This window comes from Crocodylus siamensis, chromosome 2, assembly GCF_052110815.1.
Source record: "Crocodylus siamensis isolate JL-2025a chromosome 2, ASM5211081v1, whole genome shotgun sequence".
Taxonomy (NCBI): Eukaryota; Metazoa; Chordata; order Crocodylia; family Crocodylidae; genus Crocodylus; species Crocodylus siamensis.
The window spans coordinates 60,990,672-61,014,461 of record NC_143396.1 but is presented as its reverse complement, the minus strand read 5'-3'; the positions used below and the strand labels follow the sequence as shown (position 1 = coordinate 61,014,461).

Here is a 23,790-nt window from a genome sequence, read left to right as displayed (position 1 = left end):
CCAGAGAAACATCCCACAAGACAACGACCAGGGGCGCAGCAGGGAGCTGTTAGCCCAGCAGGCAACCTTTGAGCAGGGAGAGTGAAAAGCCCCAGCCAGGACCTGTTGGGCCTGGGAGATAAGACACAGGGCCCTATAAGCAGATACTGGTTATTTTCTGTTCCACTGTTGTTATCCTTAAGTTCCTTTTCTGTCACCATGGGCATTATCCTTAAATTCTGAGTTACCCCAAGATTGAGGCAACTTTTGTTGCAAAGCCCTGGGTCAAAGGATGTCCTGTGAAGAATTTACAGCCAGGAGACTGGCACCCTCAAGAAGCAGGATGGTACAGGTAAGAAGACATCACTTATAAGCGAGACCTCCAGACAGCAAGGGTCATCTCAGCCGTGGATGTGGTAAGGATGAGTGTGACTACTGTAGGCTTTGTAGGGCTTGCTGTCACTGCCCTGAGCTCATTTTCCTACAGGCAGTGACAGAATGGATGTCGACTTCGGATCACCTGGTCTGCCAGGAAGCTGGTCTTATGTTTCTCGCCTTCCATGACTTTGATGATATTATACTGCTAAGAGGCAATGCCCAAGGTGCTCCTACCAGGTCGCAATCCTTGTTTTCTTCTGTGGGGGTCCAAACCACCCCTTTACCCCACCCTAGACTCTCCAGATGGCACTCGTAGTTTTCTGAAGCCAGATCTTAATGCTGCCGGTTCTGCCCTCAGCCATCAGGGTGACTATTGGCTTTAGTTAGGTGCGCACCCTTCCAGGGGTTGGCCTGGGCATGTACTCAAATATAAAAAAGAAAGCAAAACCTGATTGCTCTCAGTCTCTTTGTCAGACTCAGTCCATGTCCCCTTCACCTGGGGTCAGGCTCTCCTGTCCAAATCACAATAGGAAAAAACAAAAAAACAAAAAACAGTTAATCCAGTCACTACTCTGCACAGGCCTGACCTGGCTTACTTGTGAACATTCACAGTCCCAAAGGGATCTCTCCCAAGTGCAGCGAGGTTCTAACCTGAAAACAGCAATTCTTCAGGCCTCTCTCCCAGATCCTCAGATGTCACTCTGCTCCAGGGATTATCAGAAGTCTTGTGTGGGCTTCCTCCTCCTGCTTCCTTCTCTGGGTGACACCCACAGCATTTCACCGGCAGGGTAAGCAACACTTGCCAGCTAGGATGCTCAGACGCTCCTCTGTCTCCGACCCACAAGGAATCAACCCAGTTCTGCCACTCTCCAGGGCCGGAAATACCTCTGAGCAGTTTCCTTCCTCCAATTTGGAACAAGATGCTGCTCTGGAAATGTGGTGATTGCTTCTCTTCTCTTCCAGTCTCCAGCTGAAGACCCACTGGCCATCCATGCTGTAACTGTTGCTTGCTTTCACCTTCCCCGTCTGTTGCTGCTGGCTGTTTTTCTTCTCCTGACCTCCCTTGTCCAGCACGAGGCACCTCGGGGCTTTTGTTTTCTCTCTCTCTCACTCCTTCACAGTGAGGAAAAGGGAAGGTTGGAGCCCCACAAGCAAACCCAGGTATGAGAATCCATGGACCACCTGCCAAGAAGCGTCTCCAGAAAGAAAGAGCTAAGGCATGGCAGGTGAGAAGAAGCAGCAGTCAGACCACATAAGTGGTGCTAAATTGGGCTCCCACCCTGATGTTGCTGGGGACAAGACACCGGTCACAAGGGGGCCTAAGCTCTACAACACCTACCAGCAACACTCTTCTTGAAAATAATCGCCGAATTAGGAGCAAATGGGGAGAAAATATTTAGCAAAATGAAGTCTATAAATCCAGCAACGATCTATGCACTTATAAAAAACAAGGATATTTTTAGGTAATATGTTTTACTGGACTAACTGTACAACTGAGAGAGATCTTAGACAAACTTTCAGGTACAAGGTACTCTTATTTCTTGGACCATCATAGCTGCACCATCATTCCAACACCACTCTGCAGATAGAGACCTGCACACATGCAGCTCAAATCAGGAGAAGACTGCTGGAAGATTGTGAAAAAATGTTTGAAAATAACTTAATTTCCTCCTTAGCACTGCATCACCTTCATAAAGGGCTGCCAATGGGAACAGGCAAAACTGGCAATTTCCCTTTTTCAAATCCAAGCCACCTCTAGATACTGTATCTTTTGCCCAAGTGCCATAAAGTAATTTGCTTTTAAATTGTCCTTAAAAAGAAAAGTATTCATGACATGGATCATTTAAAAATATATTTACTAACAGTCTGTTTCTCACATAAAAACCTCAGCACTTACGTATGGGATAATATATGCATGATTAAACCATTTAACCATACACTGCTGGTTACTTCTAACTTTGTTCCTTTTTATGGCCTTTCATAAGAAAGTAGGTTTTTTTTTTAATATTTATAAAGTATCAATAAAATACACTAAAATGTATACCTATTTTGAACTTTGGGATGAATACATATCATTAGTACTTTTTATCTAGTCCCTAAATATACTAGGTTTTTTTTTGGGGGGGGGGGGGGTTGTTTTGTTTTGTTTTGTTTTTTTTAAACACAAACCATATCCAGTGCTTTTTCAAGCAGCCTAAGGTTTTCTTCCAAGAAAACCAGGCAGAGATTTTGTAAAGTCAGAAGATCCTATACATATTTATGGATTAATGCTAGAATACATGAAGTGGATTTTGGTTTGATAAAACACAATGTGGTAATAAGTAATTTAGATATGATAAGAAAGAAGGAACAGAATAATTCTCTCAACAATATCTGTCACCTTCAACATGTCAGGAATATCTGTGACTTTCATCGGATACAATTTCAGAAGTATTTCAGATGCTATTGCTGAGCTGGTTAGTAAAACATCCCATACAGATGTTTGGAAAAGTTAGGGGGAGGGGCTAGATGGAATTAAAAATGGCCACCCAATCTAACCAAATTCACCCAGATGCAGACCTAACACTTAGATCCACCTAACTAGGGATCTACATGCAAACTATACAGTAGTTCAGGAAGGATAGATTGGTCTAAAATTGGCCAACTTAATCCTAGTTCACTGTAGCTCAGAGGCAGCCTAATTTACTACTGGAAACCCCCGTAGGCCCCCTGATCCTGCCAAACCCTCTTGGACTCCTCGTATTTGATACTATAATAGCTTGGTACAAAATCACCACAATGGGAAATTACAGCATAAAAAAGGTGAAATTTTTGGCAATAAAAAAATTCAATGGGAGTTTTACTATTAGCTTCAAATGGGAAGAGAATTTTTCCTGTAGATTCTCTTTTCATTTCTGCCGTTAACTCTGAAGTACAATAAATCATAAATACTATAATGCATTTTCCATAATAAAATAAGTGTGCTTTTTTTGCTAGTTTCCTTCATAAGATTACTTGCCTTCTAAACCACATGGTTATGTTTGACTTGTCTCCTTGAATAATTCTTATTAAGGTCTTGTTAACGCAACGTTTATCCTCCTTTCATACTGAAGATGTCCTTACTTAAAAATCTCTCTGGCATTTTTATACAATTTCATTCCTGTCTTCAATAACTAATTAAAACTACTTCTTCTACATAACCTTTTTTTTAAATGAGAAAAAAAGTTTCTCTTATTCCTTAAACTTTCCTGATCGTAAGAAAAAAACCCCCACCAACATCTCGTATCAACTAACTTCTAAACTGACCAAATAATTTGTAAATTTATCAGCACTTACAATTGGTGCTACTGTATCATCTGTTCTATTCAATACAATGACAGTAATGAATTATTTAAACTTGTGTATATTTTTTCATTAAAATGCTTCCCAACAACAACATTGGAGCTAATTATGATAAATTATTATATTTGCAAATATTCAACAAATGCACCTACCAACTAGCAATATTTACCATCTATGAGACTTGGCCCAGCTGTTTATGTTATGAACCTATGTTCCATATTGTCATATCCTAACCAACTTATTAATACAATACTTTTTAATTTACTGTGCACATGGCATTTACACCTGGCTTTATATAACAGAAGTAAAACTGGTAAAATGTTATAGAATTGGCAAAAATGTGTCTATTAAACATTAGCATACCAGTGCTGCCATTGCCCAACCAGTCTTGTTGTAGATGAATTCCAAATTATTTCTTCGCAAATACAGCAAGCCACCAACAAGCGACACTAAAAGAGCCAGCGCAATAGTACCTGAATAATTCGGAGGCCTGAATACCCTAATCTGCAGGATTTAAAAAAGAGACAGACAGACAAGGAACCATGAGAAATATAATATGCAAGATCACACATACACGGAAGTGTTAAAAAAATTGTTTTTACAAGATAAAATACATGGTATTCTTTATGTTAAGGATGTCTTCATAGAAAAACAATCTATGAAAGAGAATATTGTTAATGTCTTTTACACATCATAAGATTTGATGTTAATATCTGAAAGCGATCTTTTGCACGTGAAAGGGATCCCTAAAAATCTGCCATTGGATGGAATTTTAGAAAGCCTTACATTTCATCTTTAAGAATTTCGAACTATATAAAGGCAAGAAAAAAAAATCAGGTTTCTTCAAAATATTTGCATATTGTTAGGTCAGTGATCTTATTTAGCATTAATAAGCACCTTTAAACCTAACACTTTTGTAATTAACATTATAAACATGCACTCTATTTTTCCAATTATGGTAACTGTCACAATATCATTATTCGTTTTCTTCTGGAATAAGACTGGATAGGAATATAAGCATGAAAGCTAGATTGAAACAGAATTAAAACTGTAGAAGTTCCAACTGTCACATTATTTATTGTTTTATTACTGTATAGATTTCAGTAATATCTGAAAAATAGCAATAGCAAGGAAAAATAGTATTACGGGAAAAGGAGCTCATCACAAAATAAAAAGATACATTTGGATCAATCTTTTAACACTGTCAAGCGACTTACATGAACATCTGTTCTGTCAGCTATCCACTTAGCTAGCTGCTCTGCTGCAAAGCCGATTCTCTGCAGGTCGAAGGTGTCAGCTCTCTTGGGTTTACCTTTTGGAGGAAAATGCATGAATGTTGGAGCAGAGTTCATGTTGAGCTACAAAAACAAGGAAAATAGAACAAAATATTACATAACAAACTTGCTTTATCTTCTTTATATCATGCAACATACATAGGCAAGATGCTATTAGTCACTCTCCAGAGCTCTAAATTACTTTTTCTTAAAGTTCAATATGTTATCTATTAGTGAAAAAGTGCTAGGTACTAGTATTCCTTCCCATTTCTTCACTCGGGCTTCTTAAGACAAACCAGTAAACCGTACTGTACGCTTCAAGACTTGTGCTGTTAAATATTTCGTAAAGCTTCAGTCTTTTTAAAAGATGTTGAATAAAGCAAACACAAATGTACATGTGTTGAAGTGAAAGGGACTATTCATGATACACAGTGTCCGTCACACATGTAGAACTGCAGAGGATCAAGGTCTTCAATACTGGTGGAAGGTAGGGAGGGGAAAGAGACAGCAAACAGCAAATATTCAACAGTTCTTAGACATTTCTTTAAAAAAAGAATCCTCAGCAACATGGTGACTGAATGTCATTTACATTACTAATTTAAATGAGCGGGGCTGGAACAGAGTAATATACTTTTCCTATAGGAAATCTCTCAAAAATGTTGGATTTCAGAAACGGATCTAAATGTATACATAAGTATATGTATGTGTGTATAAAGTGATTTCATATTAAATGTAAAAATATTGGAAGTGATATAAGGATTTCAGTGAATTTAGATTAAATGAAAAAGTACAGAACCATTTTGATTACTTGGACTTGACTCTTTTCCCCAGTACAATAAATTTACTATATTACTGAAATAGATTATTTAAACATGAAGAACATAGTTAAATTTATAACATTTAAAATAAGATACTAGAAAAGCCTATTTAATAGCTAAGTAAAAGATAAGTCCTCCTTTTAGTTAGCTACTATTGAAATATAATTCTCAGAATATTTAGATTAAGAGGAATGCTGTGAAATCACTTAATAGAACATGATATTAAGATATAAGTTCTGTCAGAGGTATTTTTAAATAGCCTACAGTCAAGTTTCATGGGATTTACAATGGCTTTATCTATTCTATGCAAACATAATGAAAGCTAAAGTCAAATGACATACTTTTATATCAAATCTGACCAACATACAGCAATAGCTGCAATAACATAGCTATAATAGGATAGGCTGCTGTCAAGACTTAAAATCACTTATGCTATTATAATTACTTCAGATTCCTACTGCCACAGTATATTTTTCCTACAGAAATTTTTGTTAACTTGACACAAAAAAAGTGAAATCATTGGTTAGTTTGTGTAATTTTCAGAACTATCTGGAATCCTCAAAGACAACGTACAAACTCACTACAAACACAATCATGTCCAAGACCACTGGAGTGGGTGTAGGTGGATTTTTTTGTTTTAGTTTTATTTTATTTTTATTGTGGTAATACACTGAACCAAACATGTCTGCTTTACATAAATTACTATGCAAAAGGCACTCCTTTGGGGTTTCTTGTGTGAAAGGAAATAGGATAAACATGTATGAGATTCATTTACACTAAAAATAACAAGCAAGTGTTTATTTGTATGCAACACAGTCCAACAAGGCAGTTATTTGAACACAGTTAAATTGGTTTTTTTCTGTTACCATTTAATATTTCACAATTTACAAGGAGGGAGTAAAAACTGTTAAAAATAACATGCAAATGTAATTAATTTATCTTCTAGTTCCAAACAGAAGGCTACATAGCAAAGAACATGCAGTATTTTGATATCTGCAATTACAAATCTCAGTTCAACTTGAAGGCTAGGGACAGAAATTACACATAAATCAGTATATGTGATCAGAAGCTGGTTCAGATCTGCAACATGACAGAAACTCAGTGCACATACACTGCTTTCAAAATGGCTGAAACTGGTTTAAGATTAACCTGGATGGATGAAGTATCAGACATAACTGATTTAGCTTAAAACCAGTTTACCGAACTTCTGTCCCAGATCCCCATTCAGATTCAAGTTAACCCAGAGTCCCCCAGCATCCCAGGATTCTTTGCACCTACCCCTGCAGGGTAAGCAGGCTAGCCTTGGCCCAAGCTGCCTGCTCAAGCCAAGCGGAAGGCATGCTCTAATATAGGCCCCTGGCTTCTGGCCTGGCTCACTGCAGGTATGTGGCTGCATTTCTGGACTCAAAAGTGAATGTCTGTTAACTTACTTATTGGTTCAAGGTATGGAGCTTAGTCTAACCTGCAAAGATTGAAACAACTTGGCATTAGGCTTTTTGACTGTTTGCTGAATTGGGTAGCCGAGTCAAAGGAAACTTCAAGATTTTAACCCATTCCATTATACCTTATTTCCGAAAGCAACTGCATGTGAATTTAGAGTAATTTCTACTCTTTTCTTTATAGAGTTAAACAAATACAAAGATTAAAAAAAGCATTAGACCTAATTAATAAGTATCACCTTATATAAATACTTTTAAGGGCTGGTTGTCTCAAAATAATATATGGAAGTTTAACTGTAAACACTATTTTCACTAACTTCCAAAAAACTAACATAGTGCATTTGTTTTTACAGTAGTCAATGATATCAACTACATATTAACAATGAGTTGACTAAATGTATGTTCTATTTTGATCTACACAAAGTTTAGTATGCTAGATTACAAAGAAAAAAATGGCCCTTGGAATTTCTGTTTTTGTTGGCTGTTACTGCTAGCAAAGACATATACATAAAAGCTCCTGTAACTTTATTATTACCATTATTATTATTGACACTATTTTTTTTATAACATTCCAAAGAAGTTGGAAAATACAGCATTCTGTGTTTTTTACCTGTTGAAAAACATCTGCTCCTTCATCATAATCCACAATAGTGAAGAATAATTTGTTAGAAAAGGCAGATGAATAGCGCCATGAATTGGCCAAAACTTGATACTCCTCATTAGCTTGCCTGTTAGAGAAAAAAACACAGATATGCATCTGTATACAAATCGTTACCAGCAAAGATTCTATAACCGTTTTAAGCCAAATGTAGATTAACCAAAAGTGTAATAAACATTCTCAGTTCTCATGCCATTAATGTTTTATTTTTGTTTTTATTCACCTTCTATTACAAGCATTCATAATTCTGCAGTAGTTTTAACACCAAAAACAAGAATAAATTGCTAAAGAAAAGGACGTCAAAGTTTTTAATATGAAAAGCTTTACAATATACAAGTTGAATACTCCTTAGGTTTACGCTGGAAAATGCTAACACAAAAATACAAATGGATTTATGTAAAGAGATCCTTGTGGACACATACAGTCCAATTTAATATATATTAAAAACAAGCCTGAAGAAGTAGATATTCAAACCAGCAGAATATTAGAGAATTATCAATGCAATATTATTTTCCCAACAGAAGATGCACAGAGAGAGGTCTGCCAATACTTGGCTGAAAACTACTGTACCACAGAAATAGTGGCAGCGGCAAATTTAGAGATAATGTTGTCTATCATCTCCCTGTTCAACATCTTTTCCTACAAAAATGTATAAAAGCCATCATGGATAGATATAGATATATAGTTTCTTCAGAACTGGTATTGAATCAGCATTCCTAACATCATTAGAAAAACCTGTTGCCTCCAAACCAAACTGTAAAGAAGAGCCAGAGGGAAAAATAATGCAGCTGGAGGCTACGTTAACTTTTGCACTGCTTTTCCTCCTTGTGTTTAGAATATCACTTCTGGGAACCATTATTAGTAGAGAGCTAAAAATGTACAGCCCTGAAACAACGCAGATGTAAAGATAGAACACCTGTAATGTTAAAACAGGAGGCAAATCCTGCTCTCTCCATCTCAAGAAAGAACTAAACACCATCACATACACTTTGTGCAGGAAGTAGTACCAAGGGAAGCATTGTGAATGGGAAAACATGACAACATAAATAAAAAATAAAATGATCATCCCTTCAAGTTACTCTTACTACAAAACACAGTTAAAACCAAACTTTCACCTTAGCTGGCCAATTAGAAGTAATTTTATTTTTCTTAGGTAAGCAACATTTACAAATACAGAAGTATGTAGCATAAACACTTACCTAGTTATTTTTAGAGTTTGGTATTTCATGCTGAAATGAACTAACATTCATTGGCATCCTGAAGAGGGCAGTCAAGCAACATCAAATGAATGTTGTGAAGATTTAAGTAATATCTGTAGGGGACCATTCTGTTAAACCCGCTATATTAAAACTTCACCATTTTTGTTACGAGAACAAGATGATGGTATCAGGATCAAGTGATATTATAATTCTTTTTATTCTACCCTTTTATTTTTCATTAGACAATATTTATATAAAAATCACAAATTCCGGTTATGCCTGAGATAATCAAGAAAAGATTCCTGATTCTTTTCATGTACTTTGCATCTATAAATTAAACCACCCTCCAATTAATTTAATGGATATCTGCCTTTCCAGAAAGGAACTGGGCTTCTGAGTTCACTCTTTTTTAATCCTGCTTACATTTTCTGCAACAGATATTAGATTCAGAATCCAATTAAAAAAAATTACTGAAGATAATTTAGCAAAGTATCCTGTGAAATCTTTGTAGCAGCTTTTATAGTTTGTCTTTTCCATACCTTTTATAAACAGCAAGAAATGATAAGCTTCTGTGTTAAATGCAAATATTTGCACTAAGACTTAACCTCTCTCAATTCAAGAGAGTAGGTGGTTGAAAAACTATATCTGTTTCTCTTTTGAGAGGAATTTTCCTACCTCACTTATTAATGAGAACAGTCACCTCAGGTTTGAGTTCTTTTAGCTCTGCATATATCTCAAATCACACAATTCAGTAGCATCCTCCTCATTCCTGAAGAAAGCAAGCTTTACAGTAAGCAGATATAAAATCTAATCTATTTTAGAAAATATGAAAAATAGTTTTAATGATAATGCATCCTCATGTCAGTTTCTGCTTATCATGTAAATAACGGATTTTACTCATGATTTCTTGCAGTCCTTCCAGCATTAATGGATGTGTACATTTTACTGAAAAGAATGGCCACAAAAATCAAGGTTGGAACAAGCTTCTGGCAATGGTATTAGCCAAAGAACTGAAAGCCAAAATATAAAAGGGAAGGAGATAGCAAACGAGCAAATGACAAAAACAACAACACTGAGAACAAATATATAAATGGGCTTTGCAAAACTGATAAATATGTATGAAGTACTTGCTGGTCAGGTTTAATCATTTGTATTATACTAGCACCCAGAGGCCCAATCGGAATCAAAACCTCACTACACAAAGAACTGAATAAACATATACTATAAGACAGGTCTTTGCCTCAAGAGTTTATAATCCAAACCCACAATGCTCCCAAGTCTTACTTGCATCAATAACTTTATGAATTGTAAGCAATGCCATCAACTTCAATGGAACTACTCATGGTACACCAAGTTAATCATAGAAGCAAGTCTATAGGATTGGAGCCTAAAGATAAAAATAAGTATAACATTTGAAGGGACTGGAGAACTAAGAGTGATAGGAGTTTTATAGCCAAGTGGTATACACTACTAGAGAGTAGCATGTCATTCAGTTTTCCGTAAAGAGACATTTCAATAAACAAGTAACTAGATATTGATCATCCATTGTGTCCCTCTACCAGCCTACCTGCTTAGAAACCAGTGGTGCAATCAATAACATCTACCAGCCTTCTAAAGTATTTGGAAACTCCTGTTTGAACTCTTGTAAATACAAGGCAGCATTGTCACAAATGGTAGCTCTTGAGGGAATCTACCCTGGGTGCAAGGAATCAGTGCCTTTTACTACCGAGAAAGTTATAAATAGAGAGTGACATCATCTAGCCAATTAGCTGCATAAAATGCTACGGAGAGGTAGAAGAAGAACTATGCTTGGTTTTGGTACAAAAGGGCTACATGATCAGAATAATAATAGACACTAACACTGCTGCTGAGTTAGTTTTGGCATTACAGAAAGAGAACAGAGGATTTAAGATGAGAAAGGGTGTTGCTACTACAACCACCTCTTCAAAGTAGTTATAGTGGACAGCAATACAGCATAAGCAGCAGCAACATCTACTAGTGATTACAGAGTAGAGATATTTGGAATACTATCACCTAACATTCTTCACCTAGGATAAACTGTGACAAACTGTACAAGCCATTTTTTCTGCACTACACAGACTCATCAGATATCAAATTAGGAGCTTTGTTAAGAGGATCAGTTTATCAGAAGTCACCCAGTATTGTGGATGTCTGTACCAACTAGCCAACTTGTATAGCTTGCACATAATTTGGCTTCACATGGATGAAAATAAAATACGACAGTACCTAGAGAAAATTAGATTTATAGAATGGTAGAATAATAAAGTTAAGGAAAATTTAGGCTGAATATTAGTAAAACAGTAAAAATCTATTAGACTGTGGAAAGATCTGCCAAGGAAAGCAGTGAAACCATTTTCACTTGGCACAGTTAGTAGATTATACAAAAGACTAATAAATGTACAGTAGGTAACAATTCTGCATTGGCAAGGAGATGAACTACTGGGTAACCTACTCTGTCTTTTCCATCCGTTTAAAATGCAAGTCCATTGCTACCTCTTTACCTCTACCTTGCTTCTTGTTACTTGCACTGGTTTTCCTAAAACTGAAAAAGGAAGTAAGGTTGAATTCATATTTCAACTTCTAGCTGGCATCACAATAATAAACTAAGCTTTTCTGCTGCAGTCTAGAGAGACTGAGATCATATGTATATAAAAGACATGCAAATGCAACTAAAATGTATTAAATTCTCTTCACCTCCACAAAGAAAATCCAGCACATTCTTAATAACTATAGATTCAACTTCTGTAATTCTTCTGTGCTAGAAATATTTAAATTCTATTAATATATTATTTTTAAACCACCCAATGACATTCAAAGTGGTCTGCAGAATTTTCACCTTTTGATACAGAAATTAGAAAATGTGAAGTGCACAATGCATGAGATTGTAAGAAAGGAAAACTGGGTGAAATGGCCAAGTGGGCTTACTGCTGTCCTGAAGAAATGGATCCTATCTCTGCTTCTTCCTCAGTTTCTATATGATACAGAGCAAGGATTCTAGAAAAGGTTACTAATGGCATGTTCCTCATTTTTCTGGGTGCTTGAGACGTAGCGGTCTGTTTTGTAGAAGTCCTCAGAACTCACTGCTGCAACTGATGTTAACAGAAGGGAAGGGGAAGGCACGCTTTAAAAACATACTATACAAAAAAATCACAGAAATCAACAAACAATCCAGGCACCAAAAATTAGTAAAGATTTTGACCTTAGTGTCTGGGAATCAGCTCCAATTATAAAATAGGGATAGCACCCCTTGCTTCACAGGGATTTGCGGAGGACAAATTCAATGTTTGTGGGGACCTCATATACCATTATGATGAGCACCATTAAAAGAGAATGGTAAAATAATTCTGTCTTTAGAAAAATGCTTGAGGAGTATGTAGTAAATAAAGCCTGAGGCAAGGCATTTAACAAGGAAGAAAATATACTGAAGAACTGCTCATTAAGTGAGCACAGTTTCTCCCTAACACTGATGACTAATGGATCCATGAAATAAAATAGTATATGATCAGATTAATTATAGAATGTAATTAATGAATACATACCAGGGAGTGAATTACAGTTGGAAAGGCAATCTTATTTTGATATTTCCTAACTTCTGATATTTGCAACCTTAAAGACGTACGGGTATCTGTTAGGACTGTGCGAAATTTCGATGAGTGTTTCGTTTTGAAATGGTTTTGACACATTTCAAGCTCAAAACAGCAAAATTGAAATGAAACAAAAGGCTTCGAAATAAAATGAGGGCGTCTGAAACATTTTGAAAGTTTCAAAAAGTTTCGAGTGTTGAAGCAGTCCAGTGGCAGGAGGTGGGGGAGAGCCAGGGCTGCACTCTGCCTCCTGCTGCCAGGCTGAGCTCCGTGGGGCTAGTAGAGCTGGTTGGAGCGCAGCCCTAGCTCTTCCCCACCTCCCACCACTGGGCTGCAATCTGACCAGCTCCGCCAGCCCCACGGAGTTCGGCCCAGTGGTGGGAGGTAGGGGAGAGCCACCGGCCAAGGCTGCACTCAGAGCGGCTCCGCCACTGGCTCTCCCACCACCAGGCTGAGCTCCATGGAGTTAGCGGAGCTGCTCGGAGTGCAGTCTGGTAGCGAGAGGTGGGGAGAGCCAGGGCTGCATTCCGACTGGCTCTGCCAGTCCCACAGAGCTCCACCTGGCCTCCCAGCACTGCCAGACTCCGCCTGGGGGCACAGGCTCTCAGATCCACCTGCAAGATGACAGGAGACTGCTGCTGCTGCCTGGGGCCAGCAGCAGCACCAGGGTTCCTGACACTGGGTGTGGGGTGCACCCAGCACTACTCCCAGGTGGCAGCAACAGCCTTCTGTCATCCCGAGTGCAGATCCAGGGGCCCACACCCCCGGAAGGGGTCTGGCATAATCTCACCGCCCCCCCGGGGGTGTGAGCCCCCAGATCTGTGTGCAGCATGACAGGAGGACTGCCGCTACCAGCAAGTGACAAGTTTTTCTAGTCAGCATCTTGAGGTGCGGTTTCACAGAAACCCCTGCACTTATCTTCTTGAAGCTTGGTTGGCTTCATGGCCTCAGAAGGGGCTACCATTCCTGCAATTTTCATCTGAATCAGGCAAGAAATGACAATGTTATAGGCATTTTCATGATTCCCTATTATAGCTTATGGGCGAACATCTAAACTCACTGAATCAGCGAAACAATTTCAGCAAAACGAAACAGAACAGTGCTTGGAAACGAAATAACAACAAAACAAAACACCGTCCCTTCAAAATGGTGCAACAGAAGTCAAAATAAAATGGTGCTGTTTCGTACAGCCCTGGTATCCATGCAGGCATGTACATTACACATTATGTATACTTGCACACATATACACACACGAACAACAGAGATTTTTATGCAGATGAAGCCAGAGGCTTATTTACTTTTATATTTGTCTTTACCAGAAGCTGGTACAGTATTAGCTGGTGCAAAGGTGGAAAAATCCCAAATAAGCAACCACTATAGATTGGGATAACTTTCAGAAAAGTTTCTTCCTACTCCAACAGTTCAAACCTCGAGCATGCCCTCAAAGGACCTGTTTTCCTCTAAAATATTTGCTTGGAAAATGTTATACTAAAACAAAAACACTCACAGTTGATGTTATTTATATAAATAATGATCTCTGAATCTTTTGAAATTATGGTCTCAATAGATTGTGACAATGAGTTCCATAAACTCCCTTTTCGTTATGTGACAAGTATTTCCATTTATCAGTTTTAAATTAGCTTCAAGTTCAATGTCTCTTTCATGCAGGTTTTATAATATTCTAACTGTGTAAGCAATCCTCCCATAATATTAGAGACCTGTTTGGGAATATGCTGTGGGAACCTGCCTATATATTGTTTGGGCACAAGGTTGGCCATAGTGGTTACATCCAGAGTGCCAATGATGTCATCAAAATGGGGCTTACACATCTACTGGGATCATAATGCTTCTGATTTTCTTTTTTTTTTTTTTTTAAGCAGGAACCTAGTCCAAATTCATCCATCACCACAAAAACTAAAACAAAAAGAAAATTTTAAAAAAACCCTACTCTGCCATCAACTTTGCAGAAAACTCGCAGACAGCAAAAAAATTGTTATAGAAAATTGGCTAATGTATATCTGAGCATCTGGTCCACGTGCCAATTTCTACTAAAAGGTTTTGTTGTATGTTGCAGAAAATAATGGCCAATAGAGGCTTCCCAAGCAATCGAAAACAATCTAGGGTGGACTAGATGTCGATAATCACACCAGACTTTACATAATATTTGAAACACCAGCCCAATCCTGAAGAAGCCAATAATAGATTCAGAAGCCTCTCAGTGTAACTGCAACTATGAACTTCCATTCCCAGGTTAGATCTTTGACAAGTGATAGTAAGCACCATCATGTAAGAAATATTAACTTTCTTCCTCTTCGCCAAGACTAGACACAGCACTCCATACTTGTCACCTCCAGGTTAACTAACCATTATATCTAGGCAGATATGAGGCAGCCTCCAGATTATGCAATATATGGTAGCTTGCCTCTTCAATGGGATAGGCTGCTACTATGGTCATGTTATTCTTATGCTCTAATTCTTTAATTCTTTACTGTCAAAGATTAAAGTCTTTGATTTCAGATGCCAATGGCAAAAGGTCAGATGACAAAGGGTCAGAAGCTAACACAACAAACTCTGATTGTAATTTATCCCTCTGTATTAACAGTGTTGCATATACACACCCCTATCTGTGTCTCATTTCAAATTACTTAAGTTCTCATACGAAAGAGAGAAGCTGACCTTGACAGCCCAGCACAGAAGATAAAGTACCTGTAGTAACGAGATTAACTGACTTCAGTAAACTTGTAGAATTAAATATACTACACGCACCATCCTGTGACCAAACAGAACCAGTACCACCCAAGTAAAAATAACCCCCCTTTTTTTATGAAACCTGAGCAAACAAAGAAAGCACAAGTGCCAACTCATTAATTATTTATAATTGGCGTATAGTAATTGGTCACCTGCGGAAAGTATAACTTTGAAAGAACTTCCGCCCAAAGCAGAGAACTGCGTATACACTCAAGAAGAACAGATCGTGCACGAATATTTCTCTCCGCCTACGTTATCTTTCTGGCGTGTCCCCGTTTATCTCTCTATCTCTGGTGTTATCCTTCTTATCAAGAGCTCTCGGTAATCTGCTTATATGAATCGCTCGGAAGTAACTGTCTTACCCACCCTGTAAATGCTGGGTAACATAATATCTGCATGCTGTAACTGAATGAATAAATCAACTCCACTGCCTACGCTCTAGCCATCAGAAGCGTAAGTAAAATAAATCTTTTGTGAAAACATCACGCTGTGTTTAAATCATCCTGACTCCTGCTCACTGCTATCTGCCCGGTCATAAATCCCCCTCCTCGCGCCAAGCCGGTTGTGCCGACCCAGGCTTGCAGGTCAAGGGTGCACCGGCGTATGGGGCGCAACATTTACCAATCAATTCTGATACCATTTCAAGGCTTTAAAGCTTCCCAAGATAAAAGCAATAACAAACCAGGTACAACATGGGGAAAAAAAATACAGTAGTGCTAAAAAAATACAGTAAGACTAAGAGTGCTGGACCTACAAAGTAGGAAATCCTTTCCCTGTATAGCTTGTAATTTAAGTAGAGGTGATTTGAAGTTATTTTTCCATTGAAACACAAGACAGGGGCACATATAGAAATAGAATCTAGGTTTCCTAATTTCAAGACTAAGGCCCATTCCACTAGACCACATGCCTTTCTAGTAAAACTGATAGTATCTCCATCCAAACACCCACCAAAACAAATGTGATATATTAAGAAATAACATAGATCTCAAAAACAAAATGTGTAGGAAGCAGATTTAAAAAATTCTGGTTGAAGGGAATTGTTTATGGAAGCTTCTAGATGCTTTATTTCAGGATAATGTTTCAAGATCCTATTTTTGACCAGTCTTTCACATAATAGCTGAATAACCTTGAAAAAAAGAAATAAAAGGAAAATTAAAAAAAACAAAAATAGTCTACCTTTCATATAGCTATATAGCAAAGCATTCACATCTCCTAGAGAATTAAATAAAGCAGAAGATTGTTGGGCCACATCCAGACATGCATGGATATTTGTTTTTCTGGGAACAACTCCTCCCAGGCTTGTCTGGACATAGGCATAGAGTCCATCAAGGACGTCATCTTAAAAGTACCTGAAAAGATACTGTAATAATGAGCACAGTAGATAAGTAAATTAGATGGAAGAAGATAGGTAGTCAGCACTGAAGGGGTTTCAGCATGTCAAAGCCAGATGTAGCAAGCAGGGGAAATTAAAACTCTGATATGTCACTCTTGTGAGAGCCAAAATCTGTTGATCTTCCACTGTGTAAAGTTGGTCCTAATTTGTTTGGGGAAGAAGGCAAGAGCAGAACAGGATGACAAGCTGCAGGATGGAGTAATATTTACCTGCCAAAAAACTATATGACACTGCACAGCAGTTCCAGGAAATAGACAGGACCCAATGGACAAGAATCTTTGCCACATGCAACTTTCAAAGTTTTTGATGGCTATTCACCTGTGCAGGTGCCACACAAAAACATGGGCAGAAAGCAAGCCTTCCTCATTAGTCTAAAGATGACTAGTGCCATATCCACTTCTCTCTGCCATTTCTTTCTCATTACAGATAGCATATCTCCCCAGTCTGCAGAACTTGCTAAACTAGGTTACAAGTTACCAGAGCCTATTAATAATACCCAGTCTATTTATTATTGACTCCTTCAGTGCCCCAAATGTGGGTAGATTTATTGCAGTCTCAGAAATGAATACAAAGCAGCTTTTCCCGTACTGGTTTTGAAATCTTTTGGCTGGACAAATCTGAAGTATAAGTGAAAGGCAAATAACATCCAACTACTACATACAACAGTGATATGCAACTGGGATACAATGGACTGAATCTATGTACTTCAAATTCAAGCAAAGATAACCTGTCACCCTGACTAGATGCTTTTCATAGCTGCATCTAAGTGTTTAAATTCTCAAATAATGCTGTTTTTCTGTCTCCAAATAATGTTGCATAGTAGACATACCGAAGTGGTATTTACAATTACAGTAAGAAGTTGGTCAATTTAATTTGCTTCAAATCAAGAGTCTGGCTAGGCACAATGCCCCAGCATATGTGGAAGAAACTTTATTCAGCTGTAATAGATGACAGTCCAGGAAGAGTGAAATTAAAACAATGAGAAAGTCATTTTTCTGTCACTTATGATTATCACATTCTAGAGCATTTGTTAGCTGTTTTGTGGGGCTTTAGGGAGGCTGGGGTTTTTTTTTTTGGGGGGGGGGGCGAGGAGGGAGGGTCGTTATGTTTTGCTTTGTCTTTAGGTTTTCTCCACTCGTCTTCATTTTGCTACTTATGCTACTTCAAAACTATATGTCCAGTACTAATAAAAGTGGGTAGTCTGGACATTGTAACGGAGAGGTCCAGCTATTTTCCTAGGACTGACTGCTGGGGTAACCCCAGTGATCACTATAACCAAATATAGAGATAGATGTTTTCAGTCCAAAGCTGAAGGCTGGATGACTTCAGAGGGCCTATAGGCTCTGTTTATGCCCTTTAGGTCAATGAAAGTGTGACTGGATCAAAGATTGTCTCATTTTTTATGTATCCCACATAAAATCCATTCAGTGTAGCTCACATTAAGTTGATTAAAATAAGCTAAATGACAGATTTCAAAATGTGGCTCCGGGGTGGGGGGTTCTTATGAGGTCATGCAGCAACATGTTCTTGGGCCAAGTGCATTCAATATGTTTATCCTGGTTTTAGAAGAAATATAAAATCATTGCTTTTAAAAATTGGTGGAGACGTAAACAACAAATGGCTATGCCAATTAAACAGACTAATCTGGATTGAGTGGCTGTGTCGTAATACTGTCAAATCCAAGATCATGCATCCAGTAAAGAAACAGTCTCTCCTACAAGATAAGAGAAGGTATGAACCCTTCTGACCTTAAAACTTGTAAACTTATAAAGGACTGTAGTCAGCTACAGCCATGCTTTTCCATTAGAGCTACACAACCACATTTCCCCGCTCACCTCTACCCACAAACACTTTTTGTTTATTTGGCTTCATTTATTCCTATAGAATTGCAGTCTTTATATTTAGCATGCAAGGTGCTTCTGATGGATGGCAACCTGACTTCTAACAGTACCCCCTCTCTTTAAAGGTGCCTTCCGGGGGTCCTTGGGAGCAGGCTTTTCTGGATGCACCAGGTGGACAAATCTAAGTCAAAGGCATAAACTTTCTCATTGGGCTTCTAAGACCTGTCTGCAAGACCAATTCCGTCACAATCTATCAAATAAAATAGCTTTCCCCTTTTTGCTTAGAGTTCAGATCTTGCCATACTACATATTTCCCATGCCCCTAGACTGTAATGGGCTGGTAGTGTAAGCATGTTTTCCTTTAGGAAAGGGTTTGTAACATAAGGTTTTAAAAAAAGATACATAAAATATGGGATGCATCTTCATGCTGTACAGCAGTTAATTTGAAAGCCACCAGGTTGATATGCTTGAAAGTCATAAAAGGAACAAGGAATCTAGCTTCATGGATGACCGGATTCTCTGACGGTTCTTTGCTGAAAGCCAGACTTGGTTCCCGCTGGATAAAGAAGGGGTAGTCTTGCAACCTGTGTCAGCCTGTTCCTTATAAGGTTTCTGTAACAGGGAACCCTACCCCTGTCACCAGAAGACAGGTCCACCCCTTTAAGGCCAGAACTTTTTGGGCATGGAATGCTGGTAAGGAGGGGGTTAAATACTGAGCCTGGCCAGCTAGTTAGCTGACTGGAAGGGGCAGGCCAGGACTATAAAAACCCTGGAGAGAGCAGCAGTAAAGGAGCAGCAGCTGAAGGGGAAGGAGTGCATCCCAGAGCTCTATGGAGAGGCATGGTAAGCGGTCCAAAGGCTGGAAGAGGGGACTACAGAAGCCCCCCAGAGAGATGGCAGCTGCCCCAGAAGCCAATGGTGGGGGAGCCAAAGTACAAGCCTGGTGTAAATGTAAGCTAGCATGCTGCTTTCTTGGATCACATTTTTTTCTTGGTGGCAGTTATTGCCCACAGATGGGACTGCCCATATTTCTTTTGGTTATTGAATAACACCAGTGGTTTGGGTGAGGCTATTAGGAGAAGGAAGAGGCCTCATTTGGAAGTCCACTACAGAGCGGGGGCCCCAAGTGCTGGCAAGGGCACAGACCCTGACACCAGTGAGGGCATGGAATTTAGGAGTACATAGGACCTGACACCAGTGGAGGTGCAGGATTTTGGGGCACACTGACCCAGTACCAGAAGATGCAACCTTAAAAGGCCAGGTGGTCTGGTGCACCTGAGATACAATTTTATTTTTCTTTAGATTAAGTTGAAGGGAGTGCCACCCTGACTCTGGGGCCAGGGGCTAAACCTCTGGGCCAGGGAGCCAGGGCTCCCTATTGGACCAGAAAAGACAACGGAAAAGGCTAGAGCCTCAGAGTGAAACCCTGTTTGGTGGGTTTCAATGGGTCAAGGCCTGTGGAGGCAAAAGACCCCAACATACGAAATCCAGTAGGCAGTCTCCCGCTTTTAAAAAACATCAGCATAATAATTCTCATCAAAACATGAAAGGCAAATAAAGAGCAGGACACAAAAAACCTTGAAGGGGACTCCAAGGTGCCCCACGTAGGGTGCAGAGAACAGGGAAGATGGTGCTGGGGAAAGCAACCTATTAGTTTCCTTGGCCTTTTGCAGATGTTCCTTAATTCCACGTGAAATTGGTGTAGGTGAGCAATCCAGTCCATGGCTGCTGGAACTGGAACTATGGGTGGAAGGCCTGGGTGTCCATATTGGGGGCAAACCATAGTTAATGAAGAAGGGGCTGTGTTTTGTGGTGGCATGAGGGGCACTATTATAAGCCAATTCTACTGTGAAGAGGAGGGATACCTAGTCATCCTGATAAAGCACAATTGGTTTTGCTCCAAGGTCTGGTTTGCTCATTTAGTCTGCCTGGTCTGCAGGTGATATTTCATAGATTTCAGAGACGTTATGGCTGGAAGGGACCTCAGACAATCATCAAGTCCAGCCCCTCGCCCAAACAGCAGGAAGTCAGCTGGGGTCATAAGATCCCAGCAAGAAAAGCATCCAATTTGCTCTTGAAGATGTTCAATGTAGGTGCTCGAACCACCTCCAATGGCAGGCTGTTCCAGACCTTGGGGTCTCAGACAGTAAAGAAATTCTTCCTTATGTCCAGCCTGAAATGGTCTTGTAGTAGTTATGACTGTTTGACCTCATCATCCCTTGGGGCGCTCTGGTGAACAAATGTTTCCCCCAGATCCTGGTGGTCACCCCTAATAAACTTATAATTGGCCATCAGATCACCCCCTAGCCTGTGGTTTCCCAGGCTAAAGAGCCTCATGGCTCTCAGCCTGTCATTGTAAGGTCTGCTTTCCTGACCTCTGATCATGCACGTAGCTCTTCTCTGGACTCTCTCAAGCTTCCCCACATCCTTTTTGAATTGTGGAGCCCAAAACTGGATGCAATACTCCGGCTGCAGCCTCACCAAGGCCGAGTACAGGGAGAGAAGAACATCCTGGGATTTGCTTGAAAAGCATCTATGGATGCAACCCAGCTTTTTCGTCACTTTACTAGCCGCAGCAACACATTGCAGGCTTATGTTCATCTTGTGGTCAACGATGACCCCCAAGTCTTTTTCTTCTGTAGTGCTATCCAACGTAGCACTGCCGAGCCTATAAGGATGCTGCAGATTTTTTCTCCCAAGGTGGAGTCCCTTGCATTTTTCGATGTTAAACACCATCAGGTTCTTGTCCGCCCATTTGCTGAGTCTGTCCAGGTCAGCCTGGATCACCTGCCTGTCTTCTGGTGTGGATGCTTTCCCCAAAGTTTGGTGTCATTAGCGAACTTGGCCAGTCCACTTCTGACTCCAAAATCCAAATCATTAACGAAGATGTTGAACAATATGGGTCCAAGGACAGAGCCTTGGGGAACCCCATTGGTCACAGGACAACATGATGAGTGACTTCCAGCAATTACTACCCTCTGGGTCTGACCACGGAGCCCACTTCCCAGCCAGCGTATCATGATGGACCCAAGGCCACAACTGGCCAGTTTTGGCAAGAGGTGATCATGGGATACCAAATTAAAAGCTTTTCTGAAGTCAAGATAAATGACAACAACCTCTTCTCCTTTGTCCAGGTGATAGGTCCCCTGGTCGTAGAAGGAAATGAGATTGGTCAAGCAAGACCTACCCCGCAACAAACCTGTGTTGGCTATCCCTTAGGACGTTCACGTCGGCCAGTCCATTAAGGATGGCCTCTTTAATAAATTTTTCCTAAGATCTTCCCTGGCATAGAGGTCACGCTGAGGGCCTATAGCTAGCCAGATCCACTATCCTCCCCTTCTTGAAGAGAGGCACCACATTGGTCTTCTTCCAGTCCTCGGGCACTACACCAGAGCAGCAGGAGTTTTCAAAGATCCATGCCAGGGGCTGGGCTATGATGCTCGCCAGCCATTTGAATACCCTGGGGTGTAGATTGTCAGGGCCGGCTGACTTGAAGGTATCCAGCTCCTCAAGATGTTCCTTCACAAGGTCAGCATTAATGGAGGGCAGAGGACCTCCCTCACCAGGACCTCCCTGTCCCGTAACAGGCATGGGCAACCCATGGGACTGATGAAAGACAGACGCAAAATACCCATTTAATAGGCTGGCTTTTTCCTGGGCGTCAGTTGCCCCATCTGGTTCAGCAGGGGACCAATGTTGCCCTTGCTTTTCCTCCGGCTCCCCACATATCTGAAAAAGGACTTTTTATTCTCCTTGATGCTCGAAGCTAGTTGGAGTTCAGTTGCAGCCTTGGCTTTCCTGGTTTGCTCCCTGCAGGACCGGACCAGTGCAAAATAATCCTCCTTGGAGGTGAATCCCATCCTCCATCCTTTGTAGGCCTTTCTTTTTAGTCTCAGGAGGTCTGCTAACTCCCTGGAGAGCCAGGGGGACTGCTATGCCCTCTTGCTGCCTTTCCTCCGAGATGGAATAGACTTAGCTTGTGCATTGAAGATCGCTCCCTTGAGGAGCAAACACCCTTCTTGAACTCCCCTGTCCCTGGGGTCATGGTCCCTTAGGGCCTGACTGACAAGCCTCCTGAGCATGTCAAAGTCAGCTTTCCTGAAGTCAAGGACTTTCATGTTGCTGACTGACTTGCCAGCTTTACAGAGGATGATGAAAGTGATCAGCTAATGGTCGCTGTCACCCAGCTTCCCATCAATCACTAGGTCACAGATTAGGTCATCCCCAGTAGCCAGTACCAAGTTGAGCAGTGCTTTTGCCTCTTGTTGGCCCATAGACTTCTTGAGTCAGGTAGAGGTTATCCACGCATGAGAGGAAGCTTTGCAACGGCTCGGATTTTGCTGAGTGATCCTCCCACGAGATGTCTGGGTAACTGAAGTCACCCATGACAACCATGGTCCAAGAGCATGCGGCCTCAGCCAGTTTCCGGGCGAATTCCTGGTCAAGCTCAGCTCCTTGGGTGGGAGGTCTGTAGTAGACTCCCACCGTTGTGTCCCCTGTGCTGTATTCCCCACAGATTTTAACCCAGAGGGTCCTCCAGTCATCCACCCTGGTTGGCCAATATCAACTTGCAGGGACATGTAGCTTTCCTTAACATAGAGAGCTACACTCCCACCCCTTTTATCTACATGATACCTCCTTTACAGGGTATAGCCATCTATACCCGAGGTTGTCATGGGTGGAGTCCCACCAGGTCTCCGTTATCCCTATGATGGAATAATTATTTGCACTGAGCAGGAGGATGAGCTCCTCCTACTTGTTCCCCAAGCTCCTGGCATTTGTGTACAGGCAGGCAAGTGTCCCCTTGGGGGCTCTTGCCTTGCCCACCGATTGTACCAGGGCTGGGGCGGGCAAGGGTAGGCTCCCTTAAGTGCCTTGGCCCACTGGATTTGCAAGAGTTGCTCAGCAGGCCAGCAGTGGAGGTAGTCCCTCCCATCCCCCAACGGGCTTAGTTTAAAAAGACCGGTGGAGCAGGTCAGCCAGTCTGGCTGAGAAGAGCCTCCTCCCCAGGGGAGAGAGGTGGAGGCCATCTCTTCCCAGCAGCTCGCTGCCTCTCTCGCCAGACAGCGGGCTGTGGTCATGGAAGCCAAAGCCTTCCCAATGACACCAGCATCACGGTCTTTGGTTGACTATGTGG

General features: G+C 40.5%; 1 protein-coding gene across 5 annotated transcripts in view; it reads right to left on the bottom strand.

Moving 5' to 3' along the window:
* Positions 1 to 23,790, bottom strand: part of TUSC3 (tumor suppressor candidate 3) — a 317,666-nt gene that overhangs the window by 184,579 nt on the left and 109,297 nt on the right. For all 5 annotated transcript variants that reach the window (XR_016440710.1, XM_090035996.1, XM_090035997.1 and 2 more), the window contains exons 3-5: positions 7,820 to 7,937; positions 4,896 to 5,036; positions 4,042 to 4,182 (exon numbers count right to left, since the gene is read on the bottom strand). Coding sequence is in view for 4 of the 5 variants with exons in the window: in XM_090035996.1 (XP_089892122.1) it covers positions 4,042 to 4,182; positions 4,896 to 5,036; positions 7,820 to 7,937 (400 nt within the window). In the remaining variant the exon portion in view is untranslated. The remainder of the gene's footprint in view (positions 1 to 4,041; positions 4,183 to 4,895; positions 5,037 to 7,819; positions 7,938 to 23,790) is intronic.